The following is a 16,643-nucleotide window of genomic DNA, read 5'->3' on the forward strand; positions in this document are numbered from 1 at the left end:
TACCTAAAATAATATTTGACAGAAAAATTGAGAAATTAACAAAACATATTTAATTGGTAATTTCATTTTCTGTTAATTCAAATAAATGATACAGCAGGGTTGTGAGGACTGAACAATGAGACTAAAAGCATGCAACTAAAACAAGAATTTCAACTACATTTCCTTCAGAATTCTTCTGTAAGTTGAGCTTTTCTGAAGCTAATTTTCTTCTCCTAGCACAACCAAATTTTAAGTAGAAAAGAGACTCAGAGACAATTATAGGACAAAGCAGACATGAATTTTCTATCCACAAATAATAAATAAGTAAAATGAATAAATGAACCTGACTAACCAAGCTGAACCCTTTATAAATGCTAGTTGGTTGCTGAAATTTAATGGAACAAGCTTCTTTCTAAGTACTATATTTGAAGTTGTCTAAACACAACTTCCTTGACCCATCTTCTCCGGAGATTTGAATGTTTAATCAAACCAGAAATTTTTTTAAATACTGAAATAATTCTATCCTCTCAGGATTGTACACAGAGAAAATTCTCTTACTAGCAGTGTCTACATGAAATAAAAGGAACATTTTGAAATCTTAGCATGGGATATTTATCTTGGGCAAGATAAGAAATTATCGGAATCTTAAAATCAAGACTTTTCAATGCCACTAATGTTTCTCAACATTTTAATACACGTCCCTCAACTGTCAGTATGTCTGTAAGATACTCAACTCCACTGTAACATTTGTATCATTCCTTGTATATCTTAAGTCCAAGCCTTTGCAATGTCTTGCACAGATTCCTGCAACAATTTTCCAAGTTATCAACCATTCCTCTTTAATTTAATGATAATTCAGTTTCACTTGGTAGCCAAAGTTTGTGAGATAATATACAAAAATTGCATTTCCCTAAAGTTCTCAAGACTTTCTCAGTGAAATTCAAATTTAAATTCTTAATATCAATGTTTATAAATACAGAATGATCTGGCCCATGTTTTGGTCTCCAACCTCATCAGGAGCAACTCTCAGAACTCACTACTTCTCAGGCACACTGACCTCTTTCCCACTGCAGGGCTTTAGAATGATCATTGCCTCTGCTTAGAATGCAATGTCCCTAGGTTTCCCATCCTCAATTACTAATTATCCTTCAATTTTCAGTTTAAATATTATATCCTTAGAGCTGGGTGGTGATGGATCAAACTCATAAACCTAGCAATCTGGAGCTGACATCAGGAGGACTGCAGTTTGAGGCCAGCCTGGGTACATAGTTCGAGATATCCAATCTCCAAAATAATCAGAGCTAAATGGACTCAAAGTGTGGCTCAAGTGGTAGAGTGCCTGCTTTGCAAGTGTGAAGCCCAGAGTTCAAATCCCAGTCCCACCAAAAAGAAAAAACAAATCCTCAGACCTTCCCCATAATTCTCTACTCTAGCATCCCTTGATTATCTTCATAATATCCCTTTAATTTGAAACCATATACTATCTATCTACTAATTCTGTCTCCCCACCTCAAATTATAAGCTCCCAATCTTGTTTTCCTCACCATTTCACATCAAATACCTGGCACATAATACTATATAATTAAGAATGATTGAATAAATTAAAATTTCGGTAGTTCAAATAAATAAATGTCTACACACATACATGTACATGCATGTACATTCCTAAACATGATCAGTTTTATAAAACTTTAATATGCAAAATTTTAGTCTTTAACTTCATAAAAATTATCTAATAATTCATCAACTTAAAAATACTTTTACATTTATCACTAAATTTACTGAGGTGTCTTTAGCTTTTCTTAATAAAGTCATTTGTAGAATATAGTATAGAAACAGGCAATAATTGCATTCACACAAAATTATAAGAATTCAAATATAAGGTGAGCAAAACTGGATAAATTTACAAAGGGAGACTTAGAAGTACTATATAACGTAGATGGACTACATGTCAATTTACTACCTTAACACAATCAAATCTTAAAACATTCTTCACTTTATTTGCTTAAATTAATGAAACCCATCAATAACCTTGAGTCGTAACTGTTGGACTTCAACAGCGAAAACTTCAGAAAATCTATCTTTTACAAAGATAGCTGAAGTACCTTAGTTTTGAAAACAATTTTTAAAAATCTATTTTTCTAAATAAATGTCATTAGAAATTAGTAATTTCATTTGTACCTTAAACGTTGGAACAAAAAGCTGTTCAAATGAGGAAGAACTCTCTTCACTGGTTGGTGTATCCAGATCAAGGGGACGATGCAATGAGGACTTAGAGGTTCTTTTGTTGGTTGGGTGTTTAACTGACCAATTAATTACCTGAAATTGAGTAAGGTAAGTCTGATAACAATTCATCACAGGTTGTTGAGAAGTAATCTGTTCAGTCTCTACTGTTTTCTCTCCTTCTACAATATATAAATGCTCTATGACATCATCCTCTCCACCTAATGCAGAAACAAATGAAGCCTGGGAAGGATGGGTTTTGAATGGCAGACTCTGGGGATCTGGAATGCTTTCACCGTGGCCAGTAAGTGGTCCTTCTACACTGTGATATATGGAACCTCTACTGTAGTCAATCTGCTGTGTTTGCTTTTTCTTCTTTTTTCTACCAGGATAAGTTCCAGGGCCTTCATCACTGCTAATTGGCTCAAATTCTTCAGCTGCAGAAAAGTAGGCTTCACTATCAGCCATTGACATGCTGGAATCCATTGATCGATACTGATGAAATGAATTAGAGTCAGCAGATGGTGTGTAAGGGAATGAACCAAAACTTCTCCTCTGTTTTGGTGAATCCAGTACATTCTCATCACTTCGAGAGACATCACTACTAAACTGAACTCCAACTGTAACAGGCTGCTTGTCCCCATAAAAAGCAGCAGTAAGACTCTTAGTACTTCCAAGTCGGGTGGAACATACAGAGGCTTGTCGCTTCAAAGGAGATCTAAGAGGAGATTGACCTGTTGATTTATCCTGAGTGTTAGGAGACACAAGGTTGGTTCCTGAAATTTCTGTAGGAATACTAAAACAGAGAGCAAAACGATTTCTACTGTCATAGCATCATATAATTCAATCACAAACATTATTACCTATAAAATCCTTTCATTAATTCTGACCATTTTACAAACAAAATGTAAAATTTTACAGTATTGATCAAAGATGCAAAACATAGCAATATGTATTCATATCCCCCATATAGACCCACAGAGCAGCTTAAACACAACAGTGATTTAAAGGAACCCAGGGTATATTCTTTTATCCAAAATCCATGGACACTAGTACAATTATAGATTTTTCTTTCCACTTTCTCTAAAAGCTTATCCAACAAACTATTCAGGGTCTTTCATTGAAGGAGAGGGACTGAAAACGAGAAATAACTAAGTCACAGATATCCCAATATTTCTGATTTTAACAACTGATGTAGTAGTGCCATTTGCTTAAGCAAAACAAGTTGACAAAGATAGGAAAAAGTCAATTTTTACATGTTCAGTGAAAAGATCTCTCCGTGAAACATTCAAGTATAAATATAAAGAAGGTACCAAGGCTTGTAAGGAAAAAGGTTTTGGCTTGAGTTTTATGTTTAAAAGATGTTAGCTACATTCAGGGCATCAGGACAAGAAGATCAGTGTTTGAGGTCATGCAGGCAAAAAGTCAGCAAGACTCTATGTTAACAAACAAACAAGCTAGGCACACCTATAATTCCAGCTATGGAGCAGGCCACGCAGAAGTGTGAGACTCTACTTGAAAAAAAAGTCACTACAAAAAGAGAAATTGAGGGCAGGCTCAAATAATAGAGCACTTGTTTACCACCAAGTGCCAGGGCTAAGTTCAAACCCTAGTATCTTTAAAAAAAAAAAAAAAAAAAAAAAAAAAGGACTAAAGATCACAGTTAAAGCCAAACAGCTATTGTCTAGAGAAACTATGGAATGAGTGGAGAAAAGAATTACAATGGAGTTCAGAGGGACAACATTCAACAATGGCAGACTGTAAGAGGAAAAGTAAGGGAAGAAGAAAAAATGGGGAATAAGAAGGAACAGAAAAGGAAAAAGGAGGGAATTCTGAACTATGTTATCAAACCAAGAAGAAATACAGTTCAAAAGAAGATAGTAGTCAACTATTGAGGAGCTGAAGAATATCCACAAGACTTCAAAGATAGCATCTGAATGTTAACAATGATTCACTCTGAATGGTGGATAAGAAGAAATACTTCTTTCCATCTTTTATATTTTCCTAATATCGGTAATGAACATATATTTCATATACTTTTATTTGAAAAGATAAATTGACATTTCAAAACATATTCAGGTACAAGAAAAAATTTTGTAAAGTGAAGGGTAGAGAAGGAAGGAGTTTTTCATGCCGCTATTTTAATTGTAATTCTCATATGATCATTGCTACAACTAATTGAATACTGACCTTACTTGGCCATCATCTCTTTTTGTACCTTGCAAGAAGTCTTTTTGAACCAAATGATCATCAGCTACAGAAGATGGTCTTTCCTGTTCGCTGGCTAATAAAGGCTGTGCAGCACTAGAACTACTATTTTCTTCTGAAGAAGAGGATGAACTATGAGAACGTGATGGTACTTGAAGACTAAGGTGCTGATTTTTCCTCTCCACTTCTATTCCCACTGATTTGTTTTCCCATTCTTTCCTCTTTAAACCATTCACATTACCTAAACAAACAAAATGGGAAAAAGTTTCAAAAGCAATATATAAAAATATGACAATTTAATATAAATTATTTTAAGACATTTTTTTTAAGTACAAGTATCAAATTTCACAAATCAACATGTTAAAGAATATAAAATGATATCCATAAAGTACGGATAGTGAACTTTTTCTCTTTTTTAATCTTTTAATAAAAATTTTCAGGACTAGGAAGTTGCTCAGTGGTAGAGAATATGCTTAGCGTGCGCGAACAAAACCAGGGTTCACCACCCAGCACCAAGAATAAAGAAAATCAAACTTATAGAAAACTTTAATACCAAGGACATCACCTCATTCCAGTCAGAATGGCTATCATCTAAAACAAACATCAAATGCTGGTAAAGATGAGGGTGGAAAAAGAACTCTTATTCACTGTTGGTGGGGATGTAAATTAATGCAATCACTAAGGAAACCAGTATGGAGGGTCCTCAGAAAACTAAAAATAAACCTACCATATGATCCAGTGATTGTACTCTGGGGCATATAACCAAAGTAATGTAAGCCAGGACACAATAGACACTTGCACACTCATGTTTATTGCAGCAATGTTCATAATAGCCAGGTTTCAAAAACAACCCAGATGCCCTAAAACTGACAAATGGATTAGGAAAATGTGGTATATATACACAATGGAGTATTATTCAGCCTTAAAGAAGAATGAAATAATGTTATTTGCAGATAAATGGATGGAAGTAGAGAATATCATGTTAAGTGAGAGCCAGGCTCAGAAGGGCAAAGGTCAGATATATATAATAGTGGGTCTGTCTAAAGGGTTATGGGAAGGCTAGAGAGGAAAAGAGAATGATAGAGAATAAATAATATTGAAACACTGCACAACAAAATGCACTGAAAGCTGTTGAATACTAGGTGAGCAGGGCAATAGATAACAGATAAGGTTAAACTGATTAAAGTACAATATATACATGTGTGAAATATCAAGGCAAAACCTCCTTGAACAATCAAAATGAAGGACAGGAAGGTAAAACAGGTCCTGTCCAGGAATGGGTACCAGTGGGAGGGGGAAGGGTAAACAGACAGGTTGATGCACTTTGTATACATGTGCAAAAATAGAATAATGAAACCTGTTCAAATTATTCTAAGAGGCGGGAGGGAGGATGAGGAAGGAATGACGTAGGGGGTGAATCTAATTAAGATACACTGTAAGCACATATATAAATGTCACAATAAAACCCCCCTGTACAAGAAATATATGATAATAAAAATTTTTAAAAGGAAAGTTCTTATAGAGGCCTATAGAATCCCATCCTCCCACACACCAGAATAAAACTTGTTCAACTTCCCCTCTTCTCCAGTAATCCCTTCATTACCCAAGGAAAAGGAATAAAATACCCTGAACAAAATGCATTTCAAGATTGAATTCTAGGGGAGGGAAATCCTATGAACTTAAAATATAAGTAATATTGTTTACTTCTACTACCACAAATGAAGAATAGAACAACAAAAGTCAAAAAATAAATGTGTCTGATCCATCTGTATGAGATAGAAACTAAATGGATCCTTAATTCTATGATTATGAACTTCTTTTTGCTATCCTGACATGGTATATCTATTCTCAGCTGGTGGATGATTCAACAATCATATGTAGGGACTAATTCCAATCTCCTTTGAACAAGAAACCTAGGGCAATTCAGTGTCTTCAATTTGCTACTGGTGATCACCAAGAGGGATGGACATTCCCTATTAAACATGCAATAACTGTACTTAGCTTTACATTCTTCAGTATTACAAAGGGAAATTACTATTTTTCCACTTGTATTATCTTTAAATTCCCAGTAGATATTCTTCCCTGAGTTTGTGATGATTAAGTTTCAATCAACAGATTAGAAAAGGCAGCATTCCATATAATTAGTGCCAGCTTTAGCAATAAAGAAAGAACACCAAAGTGGCTTCAAAGACCCTGATTCTAGTTTCCACTCAGCCATACACTTTGCTGCAGGACTTTGCACAAGTCAGCCTCAACAAAAATCCTCAGTACATTCTGTATAAAACAAGGATAATAATAACTACTTCACCTGGCAGCTTGGTGATTAAATGAGAAAATGCCATTATAAATCTTTAAAGATGAACATTATTCAACTACAAAAAGCTTACTTATACAAAAATAACTGAATTGTTAGCTTTCTTTTTATTCTCCTTTATACCAAGGAGTTTTGGTTATTCCTTGATTTTAGAAGATAATCTGCTCTTACCCTAGTAACAATGTTGAAGTAAAATGATCTTAAAATAACAGGTACATGCTAATGCACTGCTGCTCAGTAAAAAAGTACTTAAATGAGAATTTAGAATATATAGCACGGCTCTTTAAGGGCCCCTATGCATGAGAAACAAATTTGATACACTATTAAAATTAAACTACTTCCTTAGTATTATTGTTGTCTACTAGCAAAAAGCAGAACAAAGTTCATGCTTCTTTTAGAAAAGATTAAGGGAAGAAGACTAAATACTGATGAAATATCAAGACTTTTTTTAAATTCACAGGTTGCAGTATGGCAACTTAAGCAATAAATTTTACATTAAATTTTATGAATAAACAACTAAGAAATAAAGGGGGAAATTCATTTCTGAAGCCTTTGGAAAAAAGACAGTAGTTAAATGTAAACTAATACACATAAAGCCTCCAAACATCATTCATGACAAACTACCATAAAGATTTGCAAAAGTAGTTGGTAAAATAGGCTCAATAATGTAAATGCTAGATGGATAAGTTTTCCTATAAACTAAAGCTGGTAAAACAAAGTCAAAGCACAACTATTCCTAAGTATATCTCTCGAAGCTGGGTAATAGCCAAATAATAACATATAAGGAAGTATTTAGAATAACCTTTTGAGGAAAGCTACCCATTGTCAACAGCAGGGAATCTGAACAGTACCTATTTTGGCCCTTTGCATCTCTGAAAAAGATTACTAGTCTTATCTGGCTGTAGATAAATTACCTGTATAATAAATGTGGATTAAACAAAATGCTACCCACGATTCTAGGCAAAAAACTAAGCTGAAAAATTAACACTGAAATTCTCTCAGGAATTAAGCTAGTAAAAGATTAGTACAAGAGATAAAACAAACATTTTCTTACCATCTATAATTTTGGGAATTTCTTTAGTAATAATCCATTCTCCAGGTTGTAGCAAAGATTGTCCATAATACATATCAGACTCTGCACTTGTGCTTGAAAATGCAGAGCTACTGGAAGGGGTCAACTCTTCAAGTTTGAAGAAATCTAGGCCAGCTACTGTGCCACCAAAGAATCTGCAGCCACCGAGACAACCACATTTATTTCTACATCTCTTATTCTTCAGGGTATCATCTGGCCACAAAAACCACAACCTAAACAGAACCCAAAACAAACCAAAAAATAAGCAAAAAATTAAAGTTTTAATTACATTGTAGTGTATCATTTTAATAATTTTACTTCTTATTAAAAATAATCTTGCCACAGCAAAATACTAGTTTTCTTTGAATTCTCTGTGCATAAATATTACAGTTTTAATCAGATCAAAAACTATCACATAATAATTCTTGAGGAAGGTACAAAAGATCAATTTGTAGTTTAGAAAAGAGATCAAAGCATTAAAATTCCAAGTACTGTTACTACAGTTAAGAGTCAAAGCACTCCTCTGGCTCTACACATCAGAAGCATTGTGAAAAAAACAGAACAGTCAGCACCTGCTTGAGGTTAGGAAGATGGAAATTGATGATCGTTTATTTCTGGTAATTTTTGTGCATGTTTATTTTCAAAAAATGGTGCAATACAGAGCAGAAAAGTGAAGTTAAAGACACAAGGAAAAAGAAACTGAATTGTATTATTAGACAATCTGGCAGTGCAGTAATATATGTACTAGAATTAAAATTTGGATGAAGATGACAAAAATGTGGTTTGTTGACTGGGTGTGGTGATACACACCTGCAATCCCAGCACTTCAAAGGCTGAGGCAGGAGGTTTGGGAGTTCAAAGCCAGCTTGAGAGACACTTTCTCAAACAAATAAACAACGAAATTTTTCTTTTTAGTGCTGAGTACTAAACCCAGACCAGCATGCTTGAACAAAATCTTTTTAATGAAATAATTCACTCTACTACTTCTTTCCTGATGGACACCAACAATCCCATCTACCTCCTCAGTTCCTTTTCTGTGTGTGAATGCACTGGGATGTTTTCCTCCAAGTCAGAAGTTAAAGGGAGCTATCCAACGCATTTGTGTGGAAGCTTTTAGTGAGCCTGTTGTTTATCTATGTTCCAGTCTCTCCCATTAATCATTTATTCAAGCTCCTATCATATTTGGCAAATCTATAAACAGAACATCCTGTGTGTAAACCCCTACCCTGTGTCTCCTTATACTGTTATACTTCAAAAGTTATTCCTAGTAGTCACATAGCTAAATAAACTCAAGGATGGAATACAAGATTAAATCATTAAGCTAAAATACTAAGGAAACTCAGCCAACCAGGGACTCATTTTCTTTCCTAGGGCTTGAGGAGTTTCTCATGTTTTGGCAACACAAAGAGACAAACATGTAAATAAAGGCTCTACTGGAGAAAGTAGAAGGGAAACCATTTCTTTTATATCTACATTGTACAGAAGATCCACACTACTAACTGCATTAAACTATAAGCAGTGGAATACTTCATTCTTCTCACATGCTTGGGCATGTTTGGGAGACTGCATTAATTCAGAGACAAGCTCCATGGACTAACTAAGCTCCTAACCATTTAATGGTGGGAGAAGATGGGAATTATTAACAAAACCCCCAGACTTTAAGGTCAAGCTGGATCTACACTACACACACATACAAAGAAGCAGCTGTTACACCAACACTTTTTGTAGCTACATCTTCTCATCATAGTCTCACTGCACGCACACATGAAGATGTTATCATGGGACCTGTTCTACCCACCTGTTCTCCAATTTTGTAGAAGAAAAAAGAAACAGAAGTAAAAATTGACATTTTTTGCTTCTTTGAGATAAAGGCAGCAATGTAGGGAGTTTCCTTGTGGTACTTCCATGAACGTATGTATTATAACCCCAATTAGTTTATCTACTCTATTTTTCTTCATTCTACCTTAGTCCCTCTCTTATGGTGGGTTCAGTTGGTTTAAGAATTCTATATTCATTCTTGTATAGAGTATATCAACCATATTCATCTTCTCAGTTTCCTTCTTTTACCTCACCTGCCTCGTACGTGACCTCCCCTTAGAATGGCCAGTTTTTCACAATATTGCTGTATTTGTATTAGGTCTATATTCCACATACGAAAACATGTCACTTTTTGTTTCCTAAGCCTAGCTAACTTCACTTAAGATGATGTAATCCAATTCCATTCATTTACCTGCGAATGACAAAATTTCATTCTTCTTTGTGGCTGTGTAAAATTCCATTGTATTTAATTACCATATTTTCTTAATACACTCATCAACAGTGGAACATTTTGGCTGTTTCCATAGGTTAGCTACTGTGAATAGTACATGGGTGTGCAGGTGTCTTTGTTGTAACCTTATTTACCTTCCTTTGCCCATTTCTTCACTGGGTCATTGATTTTGGGGGTTTAGTTTTTTGAGCTCCCTGCATAATTTGGTTATCAGTCCCTTGTCTGATGTATAGCTAGCAGTGATTTTCTCCCATTCTGTGGGTGGCCTCTTCAATTTAGAAACCATTTCTTTAGTTGAGCAGAAGCTTTTTAATTTCATGGAGTCCCATTACGCAATCCTTTTCTTAGCTGCTGAGGCATTTGAGTTCCACTGCGGAAGTCATGGCCTCTATGCCTATTGCTTCCAGTGTATTACCTGCTTTGTTGTCCACTAGCTTCAAAGTTTCAGGTCTTATATTAAGGTCTTTAATCCACTTTGAGTTGATACTTGTAGAGGGTGGCAGACATGGATCTAATTTCAGTTTTCTGCAGGCAAATACCCAGTTTTCCCATCAACATTTGAAGAGGTATCTTTCCTCCATCATATGTTTTTGACACATTTATTAAAAATTAGGTGGGTGTAGCTGCATGGACTCATATCTGGGACCTCTATTCTGTTCCACTGGTCTTCATATCTGTTTTTGTGCTGGTACCATGCTTTTTTTATTGCTATGGCTCTATAGTACAGTTTGAAGTTGGGTATTGGGATACCTCCAGCTTTGTTCTTTTTGTGCAGTATTGCCTTGGCTATTCACGGTCTTTTGTGCTTCCAAATGAACTTTAAGGTTGATTTTTCAATCTCTGTGATGAATGGCATTAGAATTTTGATGGGAATTGCACTGAACATTTAGATTGCATTTGGTAATATAGCCTTTTTCACTACATTGATTGTACCAATCCATAAGCATGGATTTTTCCATCTTCTCTACTCTTCTTCAATTTCCTTCTTCAATGGTTTATACTTTTCCTTGTAGAGGTCTTTCACATCCCTTGTTCTGTTATTCCTAGGTATTTAATTTTTTTAAGGCTCTTGCAGATGAAATTGTTTCCCTTTTTTCTTTCTCAATCTGTTCATTGTTGCTGTATAGAAAGGCTACTGATTTTTGCAAATTGATTTTGTATCCTGTTACTTTGTTAAAGCTGTTTATGGTGTCTAGGAGTTTTTACGTGGAGTTTTTTTGGTATTTAATAAATCCAGTTTTAAAGTAACAGTAAACACTCTAAAAGATAAAAAGTTTTATATTGAAAAATTATTAAATTTTTAACTGATACCTAATAGCATTTAAAATAGTATATTAATAGGCTGAAATGAATAAAACCCCAGACTCTACAATTCTTGACAAAGTATAGAACTGAAACCAACCTAAATGAACCACTTGGGGTATCCTAAGTCACCAAGAGCCAATGCCTTAGCTTCCTTAGCACCTCCCAAAGCTACCCACAGACAGGCATTTTGTTTAAACTAACTGGTTACTGAGCAATAAATAACAAAGAATTATTAGTTATTAGTAAAGAGCTGTTTGTTTTCTTTTCTCAGTGGTACTGGGGATCAAATCTAGTGCTTTGCAAAATCCCAAGTTGTTCTTTTTTTTTCCTTTCTTTTGTTGGTACTGGGGTTTAATTCAGTGCCTCACGCCTGCAAGACAGGTGCTGTAGCACTTGAGCCATGCTCTAAGCCTTTCAGATTTTACTTGTTTTTCAGGTGGGGGGGGGTCTCACATTTTCTGTCCAGATCAACCAAGACCATGATTTTATTGAAGCTTCCATGTAGCTGGAATGGCAGGTGCACACCACCATATCCATCTGATTAAGCTGATTGTTGAAATGAGATCTTGCTGACTTTTGCCCTGGCTGACCTTCAACCCCAACCCAACCCCACCTCCCCCTCCACACCACATACACACAGACTCACACACTCCCTCCTCACAACCATTTTCACTTTCAGAGTAGCTTTAGCTGGGATTACAGTCATGAGTCTTCATGCCCAGCAACCCAAGTTCTTTTGAACAACATTCTCCACACATCACCTTTCATAATCAGATTTATGTCTCCTTAAATCAATTAAAAAAGATTAATTAATCGCAATAAAAATTAATGTCAACAGGTTTTTTTTTTAAGTTAAAAAATAGTTCCCAAATTCTTTAGCAAAGGTAACAGATAAAATTAAACATTTTGTAAGACAGAGAAATAAGTGGATATCTCCTTATCTAGATGAATGCAAAAAAAAAACACCATAAAATGAAGATGGATTCAAGCTTCATATTGACAAATGGAAAATAAGTGCTATTTGCATACTAGCAAATGAAGTGTCCTCTCACATTAGTACAAAAATTACAATGGGAAAGACATTTTAAAATTAAAATCTGAGTAAGAACAAAAACAAACTGCAAAATATTAGCAACAGGGATCACAGAAAAGGTTGTGATTTAGGAGGAACTCTTAAAAAGTAGAAAGAAAAAACCAAGTCTCCAATAATTAAATGCACACAGACCATAAAGAGAAAATTCACAAATAAAGAAGTCAAATTAGCTAATAAATATAGGGAAAGCATTATCTCAGAAGTAAATAATTATAAAATAAAGTTTACATATCTTTCACTTGTAATAAAACACTCAAAAAGTAGCAAAAGTACACCTGTTTGAAAAGCAGATGTAATCATTTCTTAAGGACAATGACAAAAGATCTAGGTACTCTTACTCTTCCCTGCAACTTGGAATGCCCACCAAAAGGGTTTTTTATGCAGAGAACTAGGGTAAAAGAGAAAGGGTAGTGCTTTATGGAATCTTATTTGAATTCGTGTCAGTGTTAAAATATATAGTATAGACTGAGGAAGACATCAGAAAATAACACTATTCACCAACCGCATCATCACTACAAACAATATAGGATGGTTTATTTAAGTATCAGGTATGATAGTAAAATCACATTAAATCTTTACTTAAAATATTCATATTCCATTCCTAAAAGCAGAATTTCTTTTACAATTATGTAGCAATTTTCATCTGACCCTAAGACTACTACCATTTTTTAAATTTTCACTCACCTCTTAGTTCTGCCATCATGAGTTTCCAAGAAATGCCTCTGGGCCTCATGTTTAAAATGATGATCAGCAGCTAACGCAATATCAACAGTAATAAGTCCTAAATTGGCTGAACCAGCTTCAAGCCAACAGGCCCTCCTTAGCACTGCAGGCTGAAGTCCAAGTTTGCAATTATTTAATTGTTCAATGTACTGCCTCACTTGAAAATCCTGAATTGCAGCACTTATTCCTTCTCCAACGGATTGATTGTGGAGATTACAGTTTGCAATCCGGATTGCACCCATCTAAAGTTGAATGAAGAAAATCAAACAAAACTGTAATTTTAGAATTTTTAAATATCATGACATAAACTATAGTACAGGTAATTATTTCAAAGAGTGAAAGACAAGTGGAAGAACAACAAAAAGGAAAGAACAACAGGCAGGAAATATACATGCATAAAACCTAAAGACAAGAGCCAGGTGTGGTAACACATGACTGCAAACCCAGATACTCAGTAGGCCAAAATACAAGGATCTTGGTTGGAGTCCAGCCCTGTTAAAAGTTAGCAAGATTGTATCTCAAAAACATGCAGCCATGCATGTTTCCCAGCTACTCTGAAGGTGGAGGTATGAAGTTAGTGGTCTGAGGAAGGCCCCAGACAAAAGCTCAAGGCTCTATATGAAAAATAAACTAAAAGCAAAATGACGATGAGCAGGGCTCAAGTGGTAGAGCACCCAAGCAAGCAAGCTAGGAGGCCCTAAATTGCTTGGGTAGAGTACCCAAGCAAGCAAGCTAGGAGCAGGGCTCAAGTGGTAGAGCACCCAAGCAAGCAAGCTAGGAGGCGCTAAATTCCTAGTCCTGCCAAAAAAGGAAGAAAAAAAAAATACCTGAAGATATTCAAACTAAAATATTTTTAAAATACTACCTGTTTGTAAGACTGACATAAAGGCAAACTGCTACTTTATGTTTCTGTCATAAAACACTGTTACAATAGATCTGCCATATGATCCAGCAATCATATCTTTCAGGTATATCTTTGGGGATATACCCGAAAGAATGTGACACAGGTTACTCCAAAGGCACCTGAACACCCATGTTTACTGCAGCACTATTCACAATAGCCAAGTTATGGAAATAGTCACTATGTCCCACTACCAATGAATGGATTAAGAAAATGTGGTATTTATACACAATGGAATTTTACTAAGCCACAAAGAAGAATTGTCATTCGCAAGAAGATGGATGGAACTGGAGAACTTCATTTTAAGTGAAGTTAGCCAGGCTCAGAAGGCCAAAAATCATATGTTCTCCCTCATATGTGATTACAGATCTAAAAGAAATGCAGTAATATCATTGGACATGAGCCACACACTAAGGGGAGAATGCAATGCATACAGGAGGAATAGGGAAAGGGAAGGAAACCTAAAACTTAAAAGTGTTTGATGTGCCCACTGTAGAGGAGTGAATAAAGTAATCTCAAACTGACAGAGGTCACTATGGGAAGGTGACTGGCAAGTAGTGAAAAGGTCTGGTAGAGAGGAACCAATTCGGGTTGTAATACACATATGCATGGAAGCAATGCTAAGAATATCTCTGTGTAGCTATCTTTATCTCAAGGTAGCAAAAATGCTATGTCTTTCTTATAATCTCTCATGTTTTCTCTTCAACAAAATTGGAAAAGAGGGCAGAATAGGTTCTACCTGGAAGCGAGGAGGGTGGGGGAAGGGGGGAGAGATGGCCCAAACAATGTATACGCATATGAATAAATGTATAAACAATTTTTTAAAGTTCCTGGCACATAATATAGGTTTAACTGAAAAAAAAAAACTGTTACAATAATTCAATTAGAGTTAAAAAAGAGGTAGAAGTACTTAAAAAAGCAAAACTGGAAAAGAACGTGAGTGAGTAAAAAACAGGAAATTATCTTCAAATATTTTGTGGCAATCTATGAGAAGAGAAACTACAAATATAGTATACTACATTTCAAGATATGGAAGGTTGGTTTAGTAACAGGAAAAAGCATTACATTGGCCAAGAAAAAGACAAATGTTTACCTTCATATTTGTAGCACAACCATGCTCCACAATATAAATATCAGCTCCATCTACAGCTAAACGAGTCATAGTATATTTTAAATCATCTGAAGTTGGACATGGCCCAGGAATACAACTCAACTAAAATAAAAAATGATACTACAATTAATTTACCACCATCAGCTCATTATTTAATCTCCTTATTTAAATAAACAATATTCTGTTTCCATATGTATCTTTTAAAAAATAACTCAGTTATATTTCATTATTTTATAATGATAAATGAAACCATCAGCAAACAAGCGTTACCAATTAGAAAAATAGTCATAGTAATGGTGTACCACTTCTATTCAAAAGGATAAATAGCAAATCTAATTGACATAAAACATATGTAACTTATAATTGAATAAAAAACAAAAAGTCAAAAAAACGGATAAACAGTATAACAAGTTTAACAAGAACGGCACAAGAGTTTTATAAAATTCCCTTATGAAAACCACACAGACTTACTTGTTTTCAAACCCACCAATACATATATCACTATATTATGGTGATATCTAGGACAATACACACAGATTTAATTTTATTTACTTCTAAATTACGATTTATTAATATTTAGGTTGGATGAAAACATACATTTCACCGACTTTAGTAAACTCTTTTTTTTTTTTGCAGTACTAGCATTTGAACTCAGGGCCTACACCTTGAGCCACTCTACCAACCCTTTTTTTGTGAAGAGTTTTTTTCAAGGTAGGGTCTCTCAAACTATTTGCCTGGGCTAGCTTCAAACCGTGATGTTTCTGATCTCTGCCTCCTGAGTAGCTAGGATTACAGGAGTAAGCCACTGGCACCCTGCTTCACTGAACTTCTTGAGGAAACGGCAGCCCTGAGTAAACCACTGGACCAATAGAATGTAAAGACTCACTGGTAGTTCAACCAGGACTAGACACAGGTGCCTTACAGTACAGTCAGTGCTCTACACGGATACATTTCCTCCAGGAAAAAAACAGGGCTAAACAAACTAATCTGAAGTGACAAAAAACAAACCAGTGGTTACATTAGATAAGAGCTGGTTAAAAGATACACAAAGGAATTTTCCAAGGTGATAGAAATATTCAGTATCTTTACTGGTGATGATGGTTACATTTATATAGCATTTATCAAAACTTATAATTGTACAGCTTAAAAAGGGAGAATTTACTGTACATACACTGTGCCTCAATAAACTTAATTATTAAAAACTTTAAAAGAAGAGTAACCTTTAATTTGTAATATTATAGCAAACAAATATAGTTTGTATAGTAAAAGACAAAAAAAGGAACGAAATATGTTAGGAGAGAAATAAAAAAAAACTAAGCTGTTAATAACTTGATGATTGCCTTAAAACTAGGGTTAGGGTAAGTTATTCTTTTTCTCTGAAGCAAGGTTTTTCTGAAACAATCATACTTCCAAAATCAGGGAGTAAATGCTCCCACCTCCAAATT

General features: G+C 35.0%; 1 protein-coding gene across 14 annotated transcripts in view; it reads right to left on the minus strand.

Annotated features, from left to right (window-relative positions):
• The window catches only part of Bltp1 (bridge-like lipid transfer protein family member 1), a 230,242-nt gene that overhangs the window by 137,551 nt on the left and 76,048 nt on the right, over positions 1–16,643 (minus strand). For all 14 annotated transcript variants that reach the window (XM_074041667.1, XM_074041672.1, XM_074041678.1 and 11 more), the window contains 5 exons: positions 15,181–15,300; positions 13,148–13,428; positions 7,779–8,029; positions 4,393–4,651; positions 2,161–2,998 (listed from right to left, as the gene is read on the minus strand). In XM_074041667.1, the coding sequence (XP_073897768.1) occupies positions 2,161–2,998; positions 4,393–4,651; positions 7,779–8,029; positions 13,148–13,428; positions 15,181–15,300 (1,749 nt within the window). The remainder of the gene's footprint in view (positions 1–2,160; positions 2,999–4,392; positions 4,652–7,778; positions 8,030–13,147; positions 13,429–15,180; positions 15,301–16,643) is intronic.

Source organism: Castor canadensis, chromosome 9, assembly GCF_047511655.1.
Source record: "Castor canadensis chromosome 9, mCasCan1.hap1v2, whole genome shotgun sequence".
In the NCBI taxonomy this organism is placed as follows: Eukaryota; Metazoa; Chordata; class Mammalia; order Rodentia; family Castoridae; genus Castor; species Castor canadensis.